The 14,790-nt window shown below is 45.4% G+C and overlaps 2 protein-coding genes across 3 annotated transcripts; one reads left to right on the top strand and one right to left on the bottom strand.

Annotated features, from left to right (window-relative positions):
- The first annotated feature begins 477 nt into the window (after positions 1-477).
- Positions 478-6,127, top strand: LOC123055521 (NADH-ubiquinone oxidoreductase chain 4-like). Its single transcript, XM_044479516.1, has 3 exons — positions 478-499; positions 1,162-1,751; positions 5,150-6,127. The coding sequence occupies exons 1-3, from the start codon at positions 478-480 to the stop codon at positions 5,585-5,587; spliced, it is 1,050 nt and encodes a 349-aa protein (XP_044335451.1). The 3' UTR covers positions 5,588-6,127.
- A 3,202-nt stretch (positions 6,128-9,329) lies between these two features.
- On the bottom strand, positions 9,330-11,563 carry LOC123051173 (putative F-box protein At4g22170). Of its 2 annotated transcripts, none has more exons than XM_044473977.1 (2): positions 11,309-11,563; positions 9,330-11,239 (listed from the first exon to the last, which is right to left on the bottom strand). In XM_044473977.1, exons 1-2 carry the CDS (start codon positions 11,544-11,546, stop codon positions 9,459-9,461), a joined length of 2,019 nt encoding a protein of 672 aa, XP_044329912.1. In that variant the 5' UTR covers positions 11,547-11,563; the 3' UTR covers positions 9,330-9,458. The 2 variants fall into 2 exon arrangements, with proteins under 2 accessions (XP_044329912.1, XP_044329913.1); XM_044473978.1 differs by having other exon boundaries at positions 9,330-11,233.
- Positions 11,564-14,790: the final 3,227 nt, after the last annotated feature.

Below are 14,790 nucleotides of genomic sequence, written 5' to 3'. Positions count from 1 at the left end.
ATGGGTATAGACGGTCTTTCATTATTCTTCGTGATATTGACCACATTTCTGATCCCTATTTGCATTTCAGTGGGTTGGTCTGGTATGAGAAGTTTTGGGAAAGAGTATATTACAGCATTTCTAATTCGTGAATTTCTAATGATCGCCGTGTCCTGCATGCTGGATCCTCTACTATTCTATGTTCTTTCCGAAAGCGTGCCAATCCCTATGTTGTGCGGAGCTGAGCATCTTCTATTCGCTGGGATCAAGCTTTTCCTCTGCAGGGGCCTTGTGCAGTAAACCCCCTACGGGCGGTCCCCCGTCGTCGTAAAGTAGTAAAGATCCCCACGAAGCTTTCGGGAAGAGGGGTAGTCTTGTGCGTAAGCATAGCATTTCTGGTCGAACCACCGAACCACACATCTTTTTTTGGTGGGAGGGTACTCCGAGTAGTGGGTACCTCGTAGGACCTCGACCCGCCTACTCAGGTCTTGTATGGATATGCAGGAAGGGGTGCTCCTAGGTGTGTGTAGGGGGTGTGTTTGTTCGCGAGAATGAATTCCTCGTCAAGTCAGGGGGGTGTGGACACACTTGCGCGAATTCGGGTAACGGCTACAAGGGATAAAAATAAAAGAAACTGTACCCGACCAGGGATGGACGTAAACTCGTAAGCTACCGAGGGTAGGGATAATCGTCCAGGTCTTATTTTAAAAAAAGCCGCCCCGCCACTGCAGGCAGGTTAGTTCCTCTGTCGTTGCCGGAGAGTTCTTAGCGAAGAGACCTTAGGATAAGTTGCTAAAACAAACGGAGGGGAGGATCGACCCGTTTAGTAGAATTCAGAAGAAAGACTGTTGGCAGCAGGTGGAGACATTTCTTTGGCCCCCTTCCAAATAAATGCGGGCAGGGTAGAGCTCGGCAGAGGGTTCGAGAATAGGGTAGGGTTTTTTACGGTCGGGTCCCCTACCACTAGTCCGGCTAGCCTTCTTTCAGGCAGGAAGCAGGCCTAAACGACGGGCGGGCATCTCCCGCTACGCAAGCAGCATTGTTCGCCACCACCCGAGAAGCAAAAGATTCGAGAGTCAAGGCGGAAAAGACAAGCATAGTGGTCTAATGACAAGGGCCGACGACGGAAGCTCGGGACGGAGCCGTATGATGCGGAAGTCTCACGTACGGTTCCCTGAGAAGGGAGTGGCTACCCACTGGAGCTTCGACCAACTACCACCGGTCAATTCCGCTTTGGGGCCACCCCTGACTCTACCATCATTATAGGGGTATGGGGTTCGAGACAAAGAAAGATCAAGGCAGCATATCAGTTTTTCCTATATAATTTACTTGGATCCGTTTTTATGCTATTAGCTATTCTGTTGATTCTTCTCCAAACAGGAACCACCGATTTACAAATTTTATTAACCACTGAATTTAGTGAGCGGCGCCAAATCCTTCTATGGGTTGCTTTTTTCGCCTCTTTTGCCGTCAAAGTGCCTATGGTACCAGTTCATATTTCGTTATCCGAAGCCCATGTAGAGGCACCTACGGCTGGATCCTTCATATTGGCTGGAATTCTTTTAAAATTGGGAACCTACGGGTTTTTAAGATTTTCGATACCCATGTTTCCCGAAGCGACACTTTGTTTCACTCCTTTCATTTATACTCTAAGCGCGATTGCTATAATATATACTTCCTTGACCACTTTAAGACAGATCGATCTTAAGAAGATCATTGCCTACTCCTCAGTAGCCCTTATGAATTTGGTGACTATTGGTATGTTTAGTCGGGCGGCGGCCGTTAGGTCACCTATTTTGAGTTATGGACACACAAGCAAGGCCAAAACATGTGTGCCCGGCGTGTGACCCATCAACCTACTAGCAATAGGGGAGAAAACTTAGCATGTCGCAAGAAAAGCGTCGATTCGAGGCGTCAGCAAAACACCGCCGTCTGTTCCTAAAACAAAACCCCTTAGCACCCCGGGACGGGAGTGGGGGACGGCCCTACGCAGACAGCAGCAGCACCGGCTCTACGAAGTCCGAATCGAATCTTTCGGTTGGCTTTCCCGTGAATAAGAATTGTTGGGCGCGGCGAAGCGAGCACTTCTAGCTGTTTCGCTTGCTTCTTTCTTATTGTGGCGGCTATTATGATTCAAATCGATTGATAGATGGCCTGATCTGTTCTGATAGATCGAAAGGTTTTCTATCAATAATAAGGGTTGACCTCTTTCTATCTATTGATGATACAAGATATCTATCTATTCTGGATCCATCAGAAAGAAATCGATATGTATCTGATTTTTTCTACATCGTATGTAGAGCACCCAAGCGTTTGGCCAGCTCAGTTCTATTATCCATCGGTCCAATGCACTGGCTCATCTCATGGAGGGAAAAAGCAAATGTAGTTAGTTGTCTTGTTGTTGTTCGCCGCCTCGACACATTCCCCGGCATCGTCCCACACAGAAAGAAAGAGCGTGGAGCCCCGGCCCGACCTGTAAGTCCGCTAACGTAAAGCGAGGAGTTGAGCCTGAACTGGCGAACCGAAGTCACTTTCGTAACCATACTTCCTACAGCTAACACGTGCCCAGTCCAGCGGGAACGCGAAGCGCAAACGAACGTGAGCTGCTATACCGAATCCCCCGCTGGCCATCGGGGACCTAGTGGTAAGGCCATGATCCGCAGGGGAAGGGATCACTCATTCTTCTATTGGGGACAGGTGCACGAACGACAACTCCAAACGTCAGACATCCGCCGCCTATACCTACCGTTTAGGTGGCACCAGCGAGATCCAGCTAAGGTAAGGAACTTCATGTCGCGGCTGCTCCACTCCGCTGCGGTCTTTTGAACTGAACTTCGTTGCCTTCCCGCGCGAAACGAATGGGCGCTGTGTCGTGGGTCAGTTTTGGGGCGGGGGCAGAGAGAGACCAGAAGAATGATTCATTTGGATCGACGAGCCATTTCGCAAATCAATAGAATGTCTCTCTATCCATATCTATTCTATCTTTATATGACGGGCCATAAAAAAAAGAAGTATTTTTTTATGGCATGCAGGATGATCGCGCCTAGTAGCCACATATCAGCTGTCCTCAATATGCGGGATTTCCGTTGGATCAGATCTTTTGCTTTGACGAATTTGGACCTAGCGAAAAGGACTCTAAGCCTTCGCGCAAACAAGCAAAGTAGAAGCAAGACGAGGAAGCGGAGCTGTCGTAGAAGCAGTAGCTTCCCCCGACAATATACAATACAACAGTAGCGACCATGAAAAAAAGCCCCTTGTTTAACGAGTTCGCTGCTTTTCCTAGGCCGGAGAAGGGCAACTACTTATTGATTGATCGCCTTTCTTTGATATGTGTTCAATTTAGTACAATACAAACTACAACTAGATCAAAGCGGAAGGGCCACTCACTATAGAAGCTATAACTAGAAAAGCCCTAGCCAATAGTTTAGTAGTCGGCCAAACCCCCATGCTCACGACATGTTCTTGATATTGATTGAGTTGGAGGGAGTCAAAGACTACCACGGAATCCTTCCATAGTCACCCCGGTGACCTTCGTCACCAAAGCGTCACGACAGTTTCCAAGACCCCTCATATAATCTCCAGTGGGGATCAGTCGGAGCACGTAGGAATGCCGACCACTACATAAGCCGCAGGCGGAGAAAGCTTGAAGAGCTTCCCTTCATTCGCTTCGCGGGAGTCGCACACAGCACATAGCTGGAAGTCAGAGGGCCCGTACTACCTGCCTAACCCTTCGCTCCGAGGGACCGTAGAACAGAAAGCGCCTTCTAAACAACTCGGCAGAAGGGAAGGGGCCTATGTATTTGCATGACCCCTGCGGATTTGACCCTACCTACACCCGGAGCCAATCCCCTAGCGGTCCTGCCGCCACGCCGCAGAACAGGAGCTCGTGTGAAACCTTGGATTTCTGGCGTAACAGCGGTGGAAGGTATCAAAATATTACGGCTGCATAACATAGTATATACGCTAAGGTCGGCCAAAATATGGACACCCGAAGGGACCGGCGCGCACAATCCTATCCTATCCGAGCCCGTCATTGCATGCACTTCGGACAGCCGTCCGTAGCATCATAAGGAGCACCTCCCTTTCAAGGTACCCAAATGGAACGGTCTTTATTTGTGTTGTTGGTTGGTCTTTCTCAACGTGGTCTATAGCACGAAAAACCATTCTTTACAAGATAGGGCCGTTCACATGAAAGAAAATACAAAATCCATTCTTCATGGTCGGGCGCATTTCTGCAAATCCTCCAGGATCACAAGTGGAACGCTATGCAAGGGTGGGGAGGCTGCGAGCTCCGCGTCGAACAGAAAGAAGCAAGCAGGGGGTGTTGCCGTAGCGCGCCGGAGAGCAATCGTAGGCAACCAAACTAAATAAGGCTACAAAAGTAGCTAGCTAGCGTTTTTAAGCTGGCTGCCTTTTCTAGCGCACGTACTCTTCTGTGGAGTCGCATGGAACGAGCCTTGTCTTCCCTCCAACGACTAGCTCCCTTTTCTTGTTCCGGTCACCCTTCTCTTGCCGTGGAAGGACTTTTGCCTGTGGTGTGGTCCAACCCGTGGGCGGAGTCGCCCTCATCCCCCCATTGCTCATTGCTCCCTGCAGCTTCGCTGGGCTTTACCCGCGTGGGCGCGGGCTTCTATAAGAGAATGAAAAGCTCTCTTTTTACAATAAAACGCGAACCGCGCGGAGCCCACCCTTTTTCGTTTTCTGCCACCACTGGGTGGCCGCAGGGGAAACACAGCCCAGCCGCCTCTCGGGAAAGGGGGGGTGGGCCTACCTATCCCGAGGGAGCAGCTGAGAGGTTCCATATGCCGAGCCGAAGGGCAGAACTTTAGTGCGTGATCGTAGTATGTCACCTCGTCTCGTCCTCGCAGCATCGAAGAGTACCTATGCACTATGTTCCGGTTCACTGATAAGGAAGATAGAGTTGGGGTGGGGGTCTACGATGTGATACTATAGTATGCCCCGGGGAGAAAGATGCGCAACTCAAAACGAAAGCAGGAAGCGTGTTGTCAAAAATGTCGGAGGTTACCAGATCTCTGAGACTACCATCGATCCGACAGAGCGGAACGACCAGAAAAAGAAGTGGAGTTAGAAAGCCGTATGATAGGTGGTAACTATCTTGTACGGTTCGGGGGGTAAGCAGCGTACTCTGGGGGAATATTAGGCTCTATCGAACATACAGGGAATTGGAGGTAGCATTTTACTTATGATAAGTCATGGACTGGTTTCTTCAGCCCTTTTTCTATGTGTTGGTGTTCTATATGACCGACATAAGACTCGACTTGTTAGATATTATGGAGGTTTAGTGAGCACCATGCCGAATTTCTCTAGCATTTTCTTCTTTTTCACTTTAGCCAATATGAGTTTACCCGGCACTAGCAGCTTTATCGGGGAATTTCTAATCTTAGTAGGAGCTTTCCAAAGAAATAGCTTAGTAGCCACATTAGCTGCGCTTGGGATGATTTTAGGCGCGGCGTATTCCCTTTGGCTATATAATCGTGTGGTTTCTGGAAATTTAAAACCCGATTTCCTCTATAAATTCTCCGATCTAAATGGTAGAGATGTTTCCATATTTCTACCTTTTCTTGTTGGAGGGGCGACCGTCCGTTGAACTACCAAAAAAGGGTAAACCAATGTGATCATGACATTGTAGGTGCTTGCGATGGGACGGATGCGACTTCCCTCATAAGTAATGGGTGGCATAGCCCGTAGTGGAAGTCCCCTTTTTTTATCCATTTCTTTATTGCCCCAGAGGGGCCCACCCTGGTGGGACCGAGAGAAAGAAAGGACGGGGGGGCGACCATGCATGGCACTTCTCGACCGTGTCTCCGAGGGACAGTTGAACGAGCGACTCATGAATGCTGCCGGGTCGGACGAGCCAATAACTCGAACGTGTTCGGTCAGTTTTTTGAGCAAGAATCACAGCGTTACCTTACCTTCACCATGATACGGACTCCAAGTTCTTATGGCAGAGCACGAGGAGTTTCCTTCAATATGATGATGAGAATGGAAACCAGAAGCACGACTGGGTCTTCGTAGTCCGAGATCATACTTATATATCAGTCACAGTAACGTAAGCATGAGACTTTTTGGTAGTACCGGTGAACCAGATGGCCGCGGCGAGGGAATCTGGGACGGAGGACTCGTAATATTTCTATAGATCTGGCAAAAGCGAAAGACCCCTAACGTCAGGGGCTGACCACTGAGCTCACTCAGGCCCCGCTGGGCGGGCCAGAGTGGGTGCGAGCTGGAATTGCCATAGCTTATGGTTAGAGCAATAGGAAAGGGCCCAGCAGAGAGAACAGTCAGGATAACGAGCGCGGAGCCCACTTGGCAGGCGGCAGGAGCAGCGGGCAAGTGCTTGCTTGGTAGGCCAACAGCCCTGTGAACCGGGCGAGGCACTTGACGAAAGGGGGGCACGCTGAGCAAGTACGCAAAATTGGCCCTGCGGAGCTTTCAAAAAGAAAAGCAAGGACCACTACGGGAGGTCGAACCACGGACCGGAGGTAGTAGAACGTGGTCCGCACCGGTCAATATTGGATCAAACAATAGGGGACCGTAGCACTGACCTTTTTTTCAAGACAATAGGTACTGTTCCCTACCGAGACAAGGGACACTCTCAACGGATCCTCCACGCGCTGGGCATACCATAGTTCTTCCGTGCGTCTTTATCGTGGCGGAAACAGAACACGAGGGAAAGACCCGGCCGACTCGCCCAGGGCACGAGGGCGAGCCATACGAGAGTGAGTCAAATTCTGTCTACGTTCTCGGTTTGGGTTCGGGCCCCTCTCGATCTTTTGCGTATAAGGGAAGGGGGAAGGAGTCTAAATCTATGGACATTAATGACCCACCATTGATGGATGTTGCACATGACACGAGAAATTCGACTCGTCGGTCCGGTGCTAATAGAAGTCGCTTACTCTCCGTCTAGCGAAGGTGCCAGATCCTTAAAGTAAAGTATCTATCAGCCTAGTGTACCAACCACGTGGTACGACGGGCACTCAAAGACCTGGCGAATGAGGGCCCACCCCACCCAAGAGCACTTATGTCATATGGGAACTCTCGGCTGGAAACAATCCTTATGGTTTTTATATCCGGTTAGAATAATAAGAAAGAATCAAAGTCCAGGTTGGTTGGTGAGCCTAGTGATAGGAGACTATCTAGCTTGGTTCGGAGAGGACTTGTTGGGTTTCAGATTTGTTTTTTGCTAAATGTTACGGCCTAAATGCTGAACTATTGACCCTACTTGTTCGGATGGGTGTTCACCCCAAAGTGTTCCTGGAATGCATGCATACATCCGTAAGTAACTTAGTGCAACATGGCAAATTTCATTGAGAGGAATCAGCAAAGAAAAGAAATCTTCTCCGGGTGATCAAGTTCCTTTTTCGGTCTGGGCCACGTCTTTGCTTTCTTCAGAGGCCCATTTTCCTGGGCATCAGTGAGTGGAATACTTAACAGTGATTACATTCTTATTAAGATTCCATTGCTCGAATGGGACTTGTTTGTTGGCATCGACCTCGATAAGAAGCAAGGGAGTGGTGCCGAAGCGAACGGAGCTGCAGAGCCGTTTGTTTACCAATCCGCCAACTTAAGCTAGGAAAAGTGTAAGAGACCGTGCATCTTCATGTAAATAAAGGTAAATAATCTCAGAAACAGTCAAGAAACCGGGAATTTTTTATTCCATTTCTTAGCCAGGGCAAGCCCTACCGACCTACGACTGGAGAAGATGTTGTGTTGTTCGTATCACTTGCTAGAGATAGAGAAGCTAGAACAGGAACTGCCCGGGAGGGTTCAAAGAATGAGGTCTTCACCTTTGAGCTAGATCTCATCTCATTCTAGCACATACTACGAGCGATTGACTTAAAGAATACAACAAATGGTTGTGGGGTTATCTTTGTACCCTGTGACTACAACCACAAGGTCCGAATCAAGCGAAACGGCTGAGGCGCAAGCCCTTTTCTCGCCACTACTCTGTGTACCCAAAGTCAGCAACCTTTTTGGCACGCTGGCTAGCAAGTTCATTGCTTCAATGACATGAATTCAATCAAGTGGACAAATCCTATCCTGGAAAATATGGGCAATCAGCTGGAAACTCAATAGTCTTACGCGGAAAGCACTCAACCGGCCTTCCTCTTCTGAATTATATGAATGACAGAAATCAGTCCTCACTTGTATTAACTTCATGAGTGAAGAGATAGACAAGGTGGTGAAAAGCATGAAACCAAATACTGCTCCAGGTCCAGATGGCTTCTCTGTTAGCTTTTTAGAGCTTTTTGGCCCCAGTTGAGAGATATACTAATATAAATGCTTCAGGAGCTGTATCATGGCAGGTTGAACTTGTCCAGACTAAACTATGGTGTCATTTCTCTACTGCCAAAGATTAAGGATGCTAATAGTATCCTACAGTATAGACCCATATGTGTTCTAAATGTTATGTTTAAAGCTATTACCAAAGCTCTGACACTTAGATTTACTCCTCTGGCTCGACAAGTAATCAGCTCTCTTCAGACTGGATTTATTCCTGGGAGGTACATTTTGGATGGATGTGTAATTCTTCATGAAGTTTTGCATGAGTTGAATCTGAAGGAATTTTGCTTCAGTTGGACTTTGAAAAAGCTTATGATAGAGTTCAGTGGCCTTTCTTGGCAGAGGTAATGCATAGGAAAAACTTCCCTGACAGGTGGATAGATTGGATTAGACAAGCAGTGGAAGGAGGCAAAGTGTGTGTGAATATGAATGGAGATTGGCGAGAATATTTCTCTACTTTCAGAGGTTTGAGGCAAGGAGATCCTCTTTCTCCTTTGCTTTTTCACCTAGTAGGTGATGCACTATCTGCAATTCTGGATAGAGCTAAGGAAGCAGGTGTGATTAGAGGTTTGGTACCACATCTGATACCAGGGGGGATTAGTCATTTGCAATATGGTTCTGATACTTTGCTTTTTTTGCATAATAGCATGGAGTCTATTACTGGATTCTAATTCCTTCTCTACTGTTTAGAGGAAATGTCTGGCATGAAAGTCAATTACTTGAAGAGTGATATTTTGAGTTAACTGTGAGATAGGCAAATTTCCAATAAAATATATATCTTCAGGCTCTTTTGAGTTACCAGAAGTGATTGCAACACAATCATTTTCTGTAGGTGGCCAACTAGCCAATGCGAGAAAATGATCTGCAGCTCCCCCTGATTCACTACTAGCATTATTTGGCCCATCAGAAGCTCAACATCACTGCTTGACTCCCTGTCGTGTTCGTCATTTTCAGAATTCGGACATATCTCCACATATATTTCAGCTACACTTCCAACACCACAAATAGGACGACATGAGCATAGGAGAAGATATACGACAGAAAAATGATAAGAACAAGAACATAAATCAATTAAGTATCACTCAACTTTTCCCTTGACACATTAAACTTTGGAGAATTACATGATTATAACATATGCAAGCAGATAAAACTCAAAACTATTTATTCAGAGCCAACTAGGTACAGGCTAGCCATATCTTAGTTGCTTCATTGAATCCATCGATCTGTTTTCTTCGATCTCCCCCTGAAGCCAAGTTCATCTTTCGAAGATCAGGTGTAATCCACATTGGGGCCGGAAAGTTTGACCAAAGCTGCGGAGACAGAAGGTCCTCCTTGCTGTTATCATCCAAGTTGAGAACTCCCATATCACAGTGATTATTCTTCAATCCACATGCCCATAAAGAATTATCATCGGTGAAGTAGGCATGATTTGCCCTGAGAGACGGATATTCTTCAGCTCCAAGACAAAGTGATTGATTATGCCCAAGAAACAACACATGGTCATGCAAGCAATTGATTTCCTTAAGTTCACTTCCAGCAGCGTCAAATTCATATATCCTATATTGCGTAGTGTTCCAAAACACAGATGCCCCAGGTTCAGGTTCTACATTATGATCCTCAAAGATTCTCCATATAAGTAGCAGACTGCCCCATGGAGCTTGAACAACGTACATGTACTCGCAGTCATACTCCCTGGGTGTGCTTATAATCGTCTTCCTTGTGACCACAGGGCCACTAAGATCAAAGGTGTGAAGTTCTCCCTTGTAAGTGCACGCAGCATGCAACAAGCCATCCTTGTAAGTGCAGTCACTATAGTCATCATAAGGTGGCAACCAGGTCCACTTATCATCCCCAACCCTTGCAAAAGAGAGCTGACGCATTGGATTATGGATGAGCATGACAATGTAGCTTCCAGTGGATGTATCAGGGAAAACAAACGCTTTATAGTGGAGTTCATGCCGCAGCTTGTCAAGAGCGAAGATTGATGGCGAGCTATAAACACCACGGGCTCTACTGTGCCATGAGAATTCATACTTGTGGAGAGCACCATACTCATCAACTATGGGGTTCACCTGCTCGATGGTGATCACTGATGGGAGAGCAATCTGTTCACATGTGATGGGATTGACAAGGTGCATCTCAGATCTGTCGTCAACAGTTACCAGCCAGCCATGTGAGGACCCGATCAAACACCTAGTGCGTATAGGCGGCTCCGGGAGAGTTAACTTGTACGACCTCTTCTCCGCGAGGCTGTAGAGGCATGCAACACTCTCACCAGCGGATTCGGAAGTGTAGAGGAGGCATGGCGTCTGCTGGAGTTTGTACTGCCCAAGGCTCCGTAGGCTTGTGTATGTGGAGCGCCAGGAGGAGCAGACAGAGCCGGCACGCACGAGGTCAGGGATCTCAAGGGTGGCAAAGATACCCATCAAGATGTCCGGAGGCAGCTCCGGCAGTGTGCCTAGTGTAGTCTTCTTGGTCAGTTGTAGCTCAACATGTTCAGCTTTGCAGAATTTCTTCGGTAACCTGGGAGTGAAGCCTAGCAGCTTTGGCAAATTTCTGAAGATTAGGGTGCACAAATACGTCCTGTGTATAGCAAGCTTCCCTAAGCTCATTATCCTGGCAACACTACATGACTCCATTGGAGCAGAGTCTCTGCAGATATCTTCTGCTTCGGCCAAACTGACAAATCTCTCTGCAGATATCTTCAGCTTGGGCCAAACTGACAAAAAATTCAGTAAGTTGAACGCAAATTTCTGCAGAGGAAAGGCTGGCTCCTGGCGATACTTATAGAGATAGATCACCAGCCGATTCAAATTCCAGTAGGAGAAGCAAATCCGAGCCCAAGAACAATACGGATATGGACTGAATTCGATTCCCAGGGCGCTTCTAGTGCTACAACACGGACTGGCACTCGGCAAAGATTCCGACTTGTGCTGAATTTCGGGCGAGCCTGTTCCTGCAGGAATTCCGAGTCACGCTCCATGTTCTTCACCGGCAAGCAAAGGGCGAAAGGAAGAGCACTAACCGGCGGCGGGCGACCAGAGGGGATTAATCGGCCGGGGGAGGAGCTGGGGCAGCCGCCTACCGCAACTGGGAGCTGGTTCGTCCGAACTGTGGCCAGCGAAGACAGAGATTTGAACCGCTGGGAAGAGGAAGCTGGCTTCGCACCGCCGGCGGCGGCGGCGGCGGCGGCGGCGAGGGAGTGGTGCTGGAGCGGTCAGTTGGCGAGCGGCCTGTAGGCCTTGGCCCATGCATACATACATGTCTGCAGAGTGGCCGGTTTGGCCTAATGAATTTCTTATTCATTCCACTAGAAAAAAAAACTAGAAAAAACAATTTTGCCTAAAAATACTAGAAAAACAATTTCTTATTCATGGAAACATTTCACTTGTGATTGATGTTGGCAGATAGAAGAATGGGATTGCTTTTGTCAAACACTTTTCCATCTTTGGTCCTCTTGAGGTTGAATTCGGGCCCGCAAATCTGTAAAAATATTGAAACTCTAGCTTTCTGTCTGTGCATGAGATGCCATGCTTCTGTTTAGCCCGGAATCTCCCCGGAAGTTTTACCCGAAAATTCTCGGCTCAAAATATGTGTGGACTCAAATATGCAAGCTCATTCACAATTCACACCATGTTACTAGCCAGGGATTAAAGAGTTCAGCTGAATTAAGCAGACTATTGTCTTTTTGGCTTACTAAGTGGACTTTTATTCCTTTCCAGAGATTAAAAAGATGGAGTACTTGCTCTACTCTAGAGAGGATAACTCACCTACATACCATTGTACTGGCTTTGCTATATGTTTCGATGTACATCAAGTCACGGGATGATAAATCTTGCTCTCCTCGAAAGCCTCAAAAATCTATTTTAATGTATTTTCTTATATATGCACTCTTACATCTTATAACAATTTGAATTGCAAATAAAAATAATTTTCAAAATTGAAGCAAACCCTCTTTATAGAGAACCCATGAAATCATAACAAACCCTCTTTATAGAGAACCCAAGAGAGTATAAAAAAACCCTCTATTGTGAAGTTTGCTCGATGCGGGGTTGGGGGGGGGGGCGTTTTGGCTCCCGGGAGCAGTTGCTTCTGGATGAACAATACCTACAGAAACTAGTTAATGTTTTCAAAAAATTCTGGTTTTTTTTGTGGATGTTCGTGTTAGTTTCGCAAGCATGCTTGACAATTTTCAAGTGAAATGGGGCGGTAGTGTTTTGTCGGTGAGAAAAAAACAAATTTGGGGTAACATTTGGTGTTCTTTTTTTGCACGGGCCAAAATATTTAACCTTTTTGCCTAAAACTTTTCAGGTAGCATTTGGATGTGACTATGACTACATAAAAAAATGTTGGGATTTTTTTTGACATTCAAAAATCATTTTTCACGCACAGCACCACGTGCTCCCGAGAGCCAAATTAGATTTCCGGCTCGATGCCCAATGTAAAATTGATATCATTTCATTTGGGGAAATTGCAACCATACAAATAAGGAAGGGATCACATCAATGTGGTGTCAATATTATTGTGTTTAATAATGCCTAGAGTACTCCTTTTAATACGTGTAACCGTTCACTAAAGGAGAACACACACATGCACGCACGCACATGCAGACCCACGCACACACGCGCGCGCGCACACACACACACACATGTATTATATATGTTACTCATGCCGAACTCAATAAATGAAGAGTTAAATACACCACGAGTGTCTTAACTTGTCCGTCCTGATCAGTTTGATACCCAAACTTGTAAAATACACAAAAGTGATGTTCCAATTTGTCTTATTGTGCAAATATGGTGCCTCGATACGTATCCGGGTGTATGGCCTGCCAGCAGGACGTTGGCCCACATGTCAGTGGCTGACCGTGGGCGAGGCGCTGGGTGTGTTGTGTGCGTACGATGTTTTTTTGCAGAAACCTCCTCGTATTTAATTTAATTATGTAAGAAAGCACCACAAATTGAAACATGGGCCCAGCAGGTCAGTATGACTGAGAAAAAAGAGTAAAATAAAAACAGCTGGTCCGAGTTTCAAACCTGGGACCTTCCCGCCGGTGGTGCACATCCTGCCACTGGTATGTTAATATTTACGAGCTAGAAATCTATATATCACGTTTCTATTTATCTCTTCAACCATTTCTCTTATTTTTTTAATATTATGCTCTTATGGGCTCACACAAGATTTCCTTTTATTTATTTCCAATTTCATGTTTATTTTTTGATGTTATTTTTCCTGGTTGAAAAAAATGTAAGAAAATATTACAACTGCCATAAACTTATAGAAAGTGTCAGTGCATTTGAAAAAAAAATGCTCAACGTACTTTTGGAAAAGTCTCACGTGCATTAAGAAATTGTAAAAGTGTTTTTGAAAAATGTTCGTCATTCACTCAAACAATTGACAACATTTCTTTCAAAAATATTGTACAACATGTTTTAAAAATATTGTGTAAAATTATTCTTACATTTCTACAAACACGCTTAACATGTTTTAACAAATTTATAGATTTATTTTTACAAAATGATTTTTAATACATGTACAACAGTTTTCAAAATACAATGCTTTTTATTTTTTTAATGATTATGTATTCTAAAAACACGAAGATACACAATAATTGTGTGTGCTTGTGGTCCTGAATGAAGATACACAAAAATTATATAATATTTTATAATATACCCTATACAGTTTAAATCCACATAAAATTTTGAAAAGTTAATGTTTACCTCTTTAAACAACACAATATAAATATTTAAATAGAAAATAATTGCATTTTTCTGAGAAACAATAATTGCATATTGGTAATTATTGGATTTTATATGGGAAAATTTATATATCATAAAAGCTAACAATAAATTTGAAAACAATAAATAAAGCAAATGAAGAATGCAGAGCGATAGGTAGATTTGATCTGTATAAAAGTTTTGAGCTAACATTTGTCCACAAAGTACTATTTCTCCCGGTGGCAAGCATACATGCTATGTACTGGAGGTCCTAGGTTCGCAATAAATTTTTTCCTGTTAATCAACATACAGAGTGAGGGCTTTTTTGTGATGTTTAATTAAGGCCTAAGGAGTTTTCTGCAAAATAACCCTCCACTCACGCCCACTGACATTCGGGCCAGCCGCCAGCTGGCATGCCACGCAGGCAGCCCATACGGGCGCATACGTACAGAGGCACCGTATTTTAACACTAGGACAAGTTATAGCACCACCTTTATGTAGTTTGCAAGTTTGGGTACCAAATTGAGCGCAACCGACAAGTTAAGTCAGCCATGTTGTATTTAACTCATAAATGAAATTTTCGCAACAAATAATGAAATAGAAAATAAGATTGCATGGTACTTTATTTACTTCTTTCTTCTCTCTATTTTGAATTTTGACTACTATTTTTAAGCCAGTCGGCCCTAAATAATTAGATAGTCGTCACTGAGATTTCTAGGGATGTGACATTGTGCGAGTGGCTAATAAAGAAGCTCATCGTGAATTAGGCACAGATTATGGATGTGTACAG

This window comes from Triticum aestivum, chromosome 2D (assembly GCF_018294505.1).
Source record: "Triticum aestivum cultivar Chinese Spring chromosome 2D, IWGSC CS RefSeq v2.1, whole genome shotgun sequence".
NCBI classification, from domain to species: Eukaryota; Viridiplantae; Streptophyta; class Magnoliopsida; order Poales; family Poaceae; genus Triticum; species Triticum aestivum.
The sequence above is the reverse complement of the archived record's forward strand: the minus strand, read 5'-3'. Positions and strand labels throughout refer to the sequence as shown.

Coding starts and splice junctions, on each gene's coding strand:
- LOC123055521 (XM_044479516.1), top strand. CDS start 478: ATGCAGGAAGGGGTGCTCCTAG. Junction 500..1,161: donor GCAGGAAGGGGTGCTCCTAG/GTGTGTGTAGGG, acceptor TTCCCTGAGAAG/GGAGTGGCTACCCACTGGAG. Junction 1,752..5,149: donor CTATTGGTATGTTTAGTCGG/GCGGCGGCCGTT, acceptor TAGGCTCTATCG/AACATACAGGGAATTGGAGG.
- LOC123051173 (XM_044473977.1), bottom strand. CDS start 11,546: ATGTATGTATGCATGGGCCAAGGCCTACAGGCCGCTCGCCAACTGACC. Junction 11,240..11,308: donor CCTCTGGTCGCCCGCCGCCG/GTTAGTGCTCTT, acceptor GAATTCCTGCAG/GAACAGGCTCGCCCGAAATT.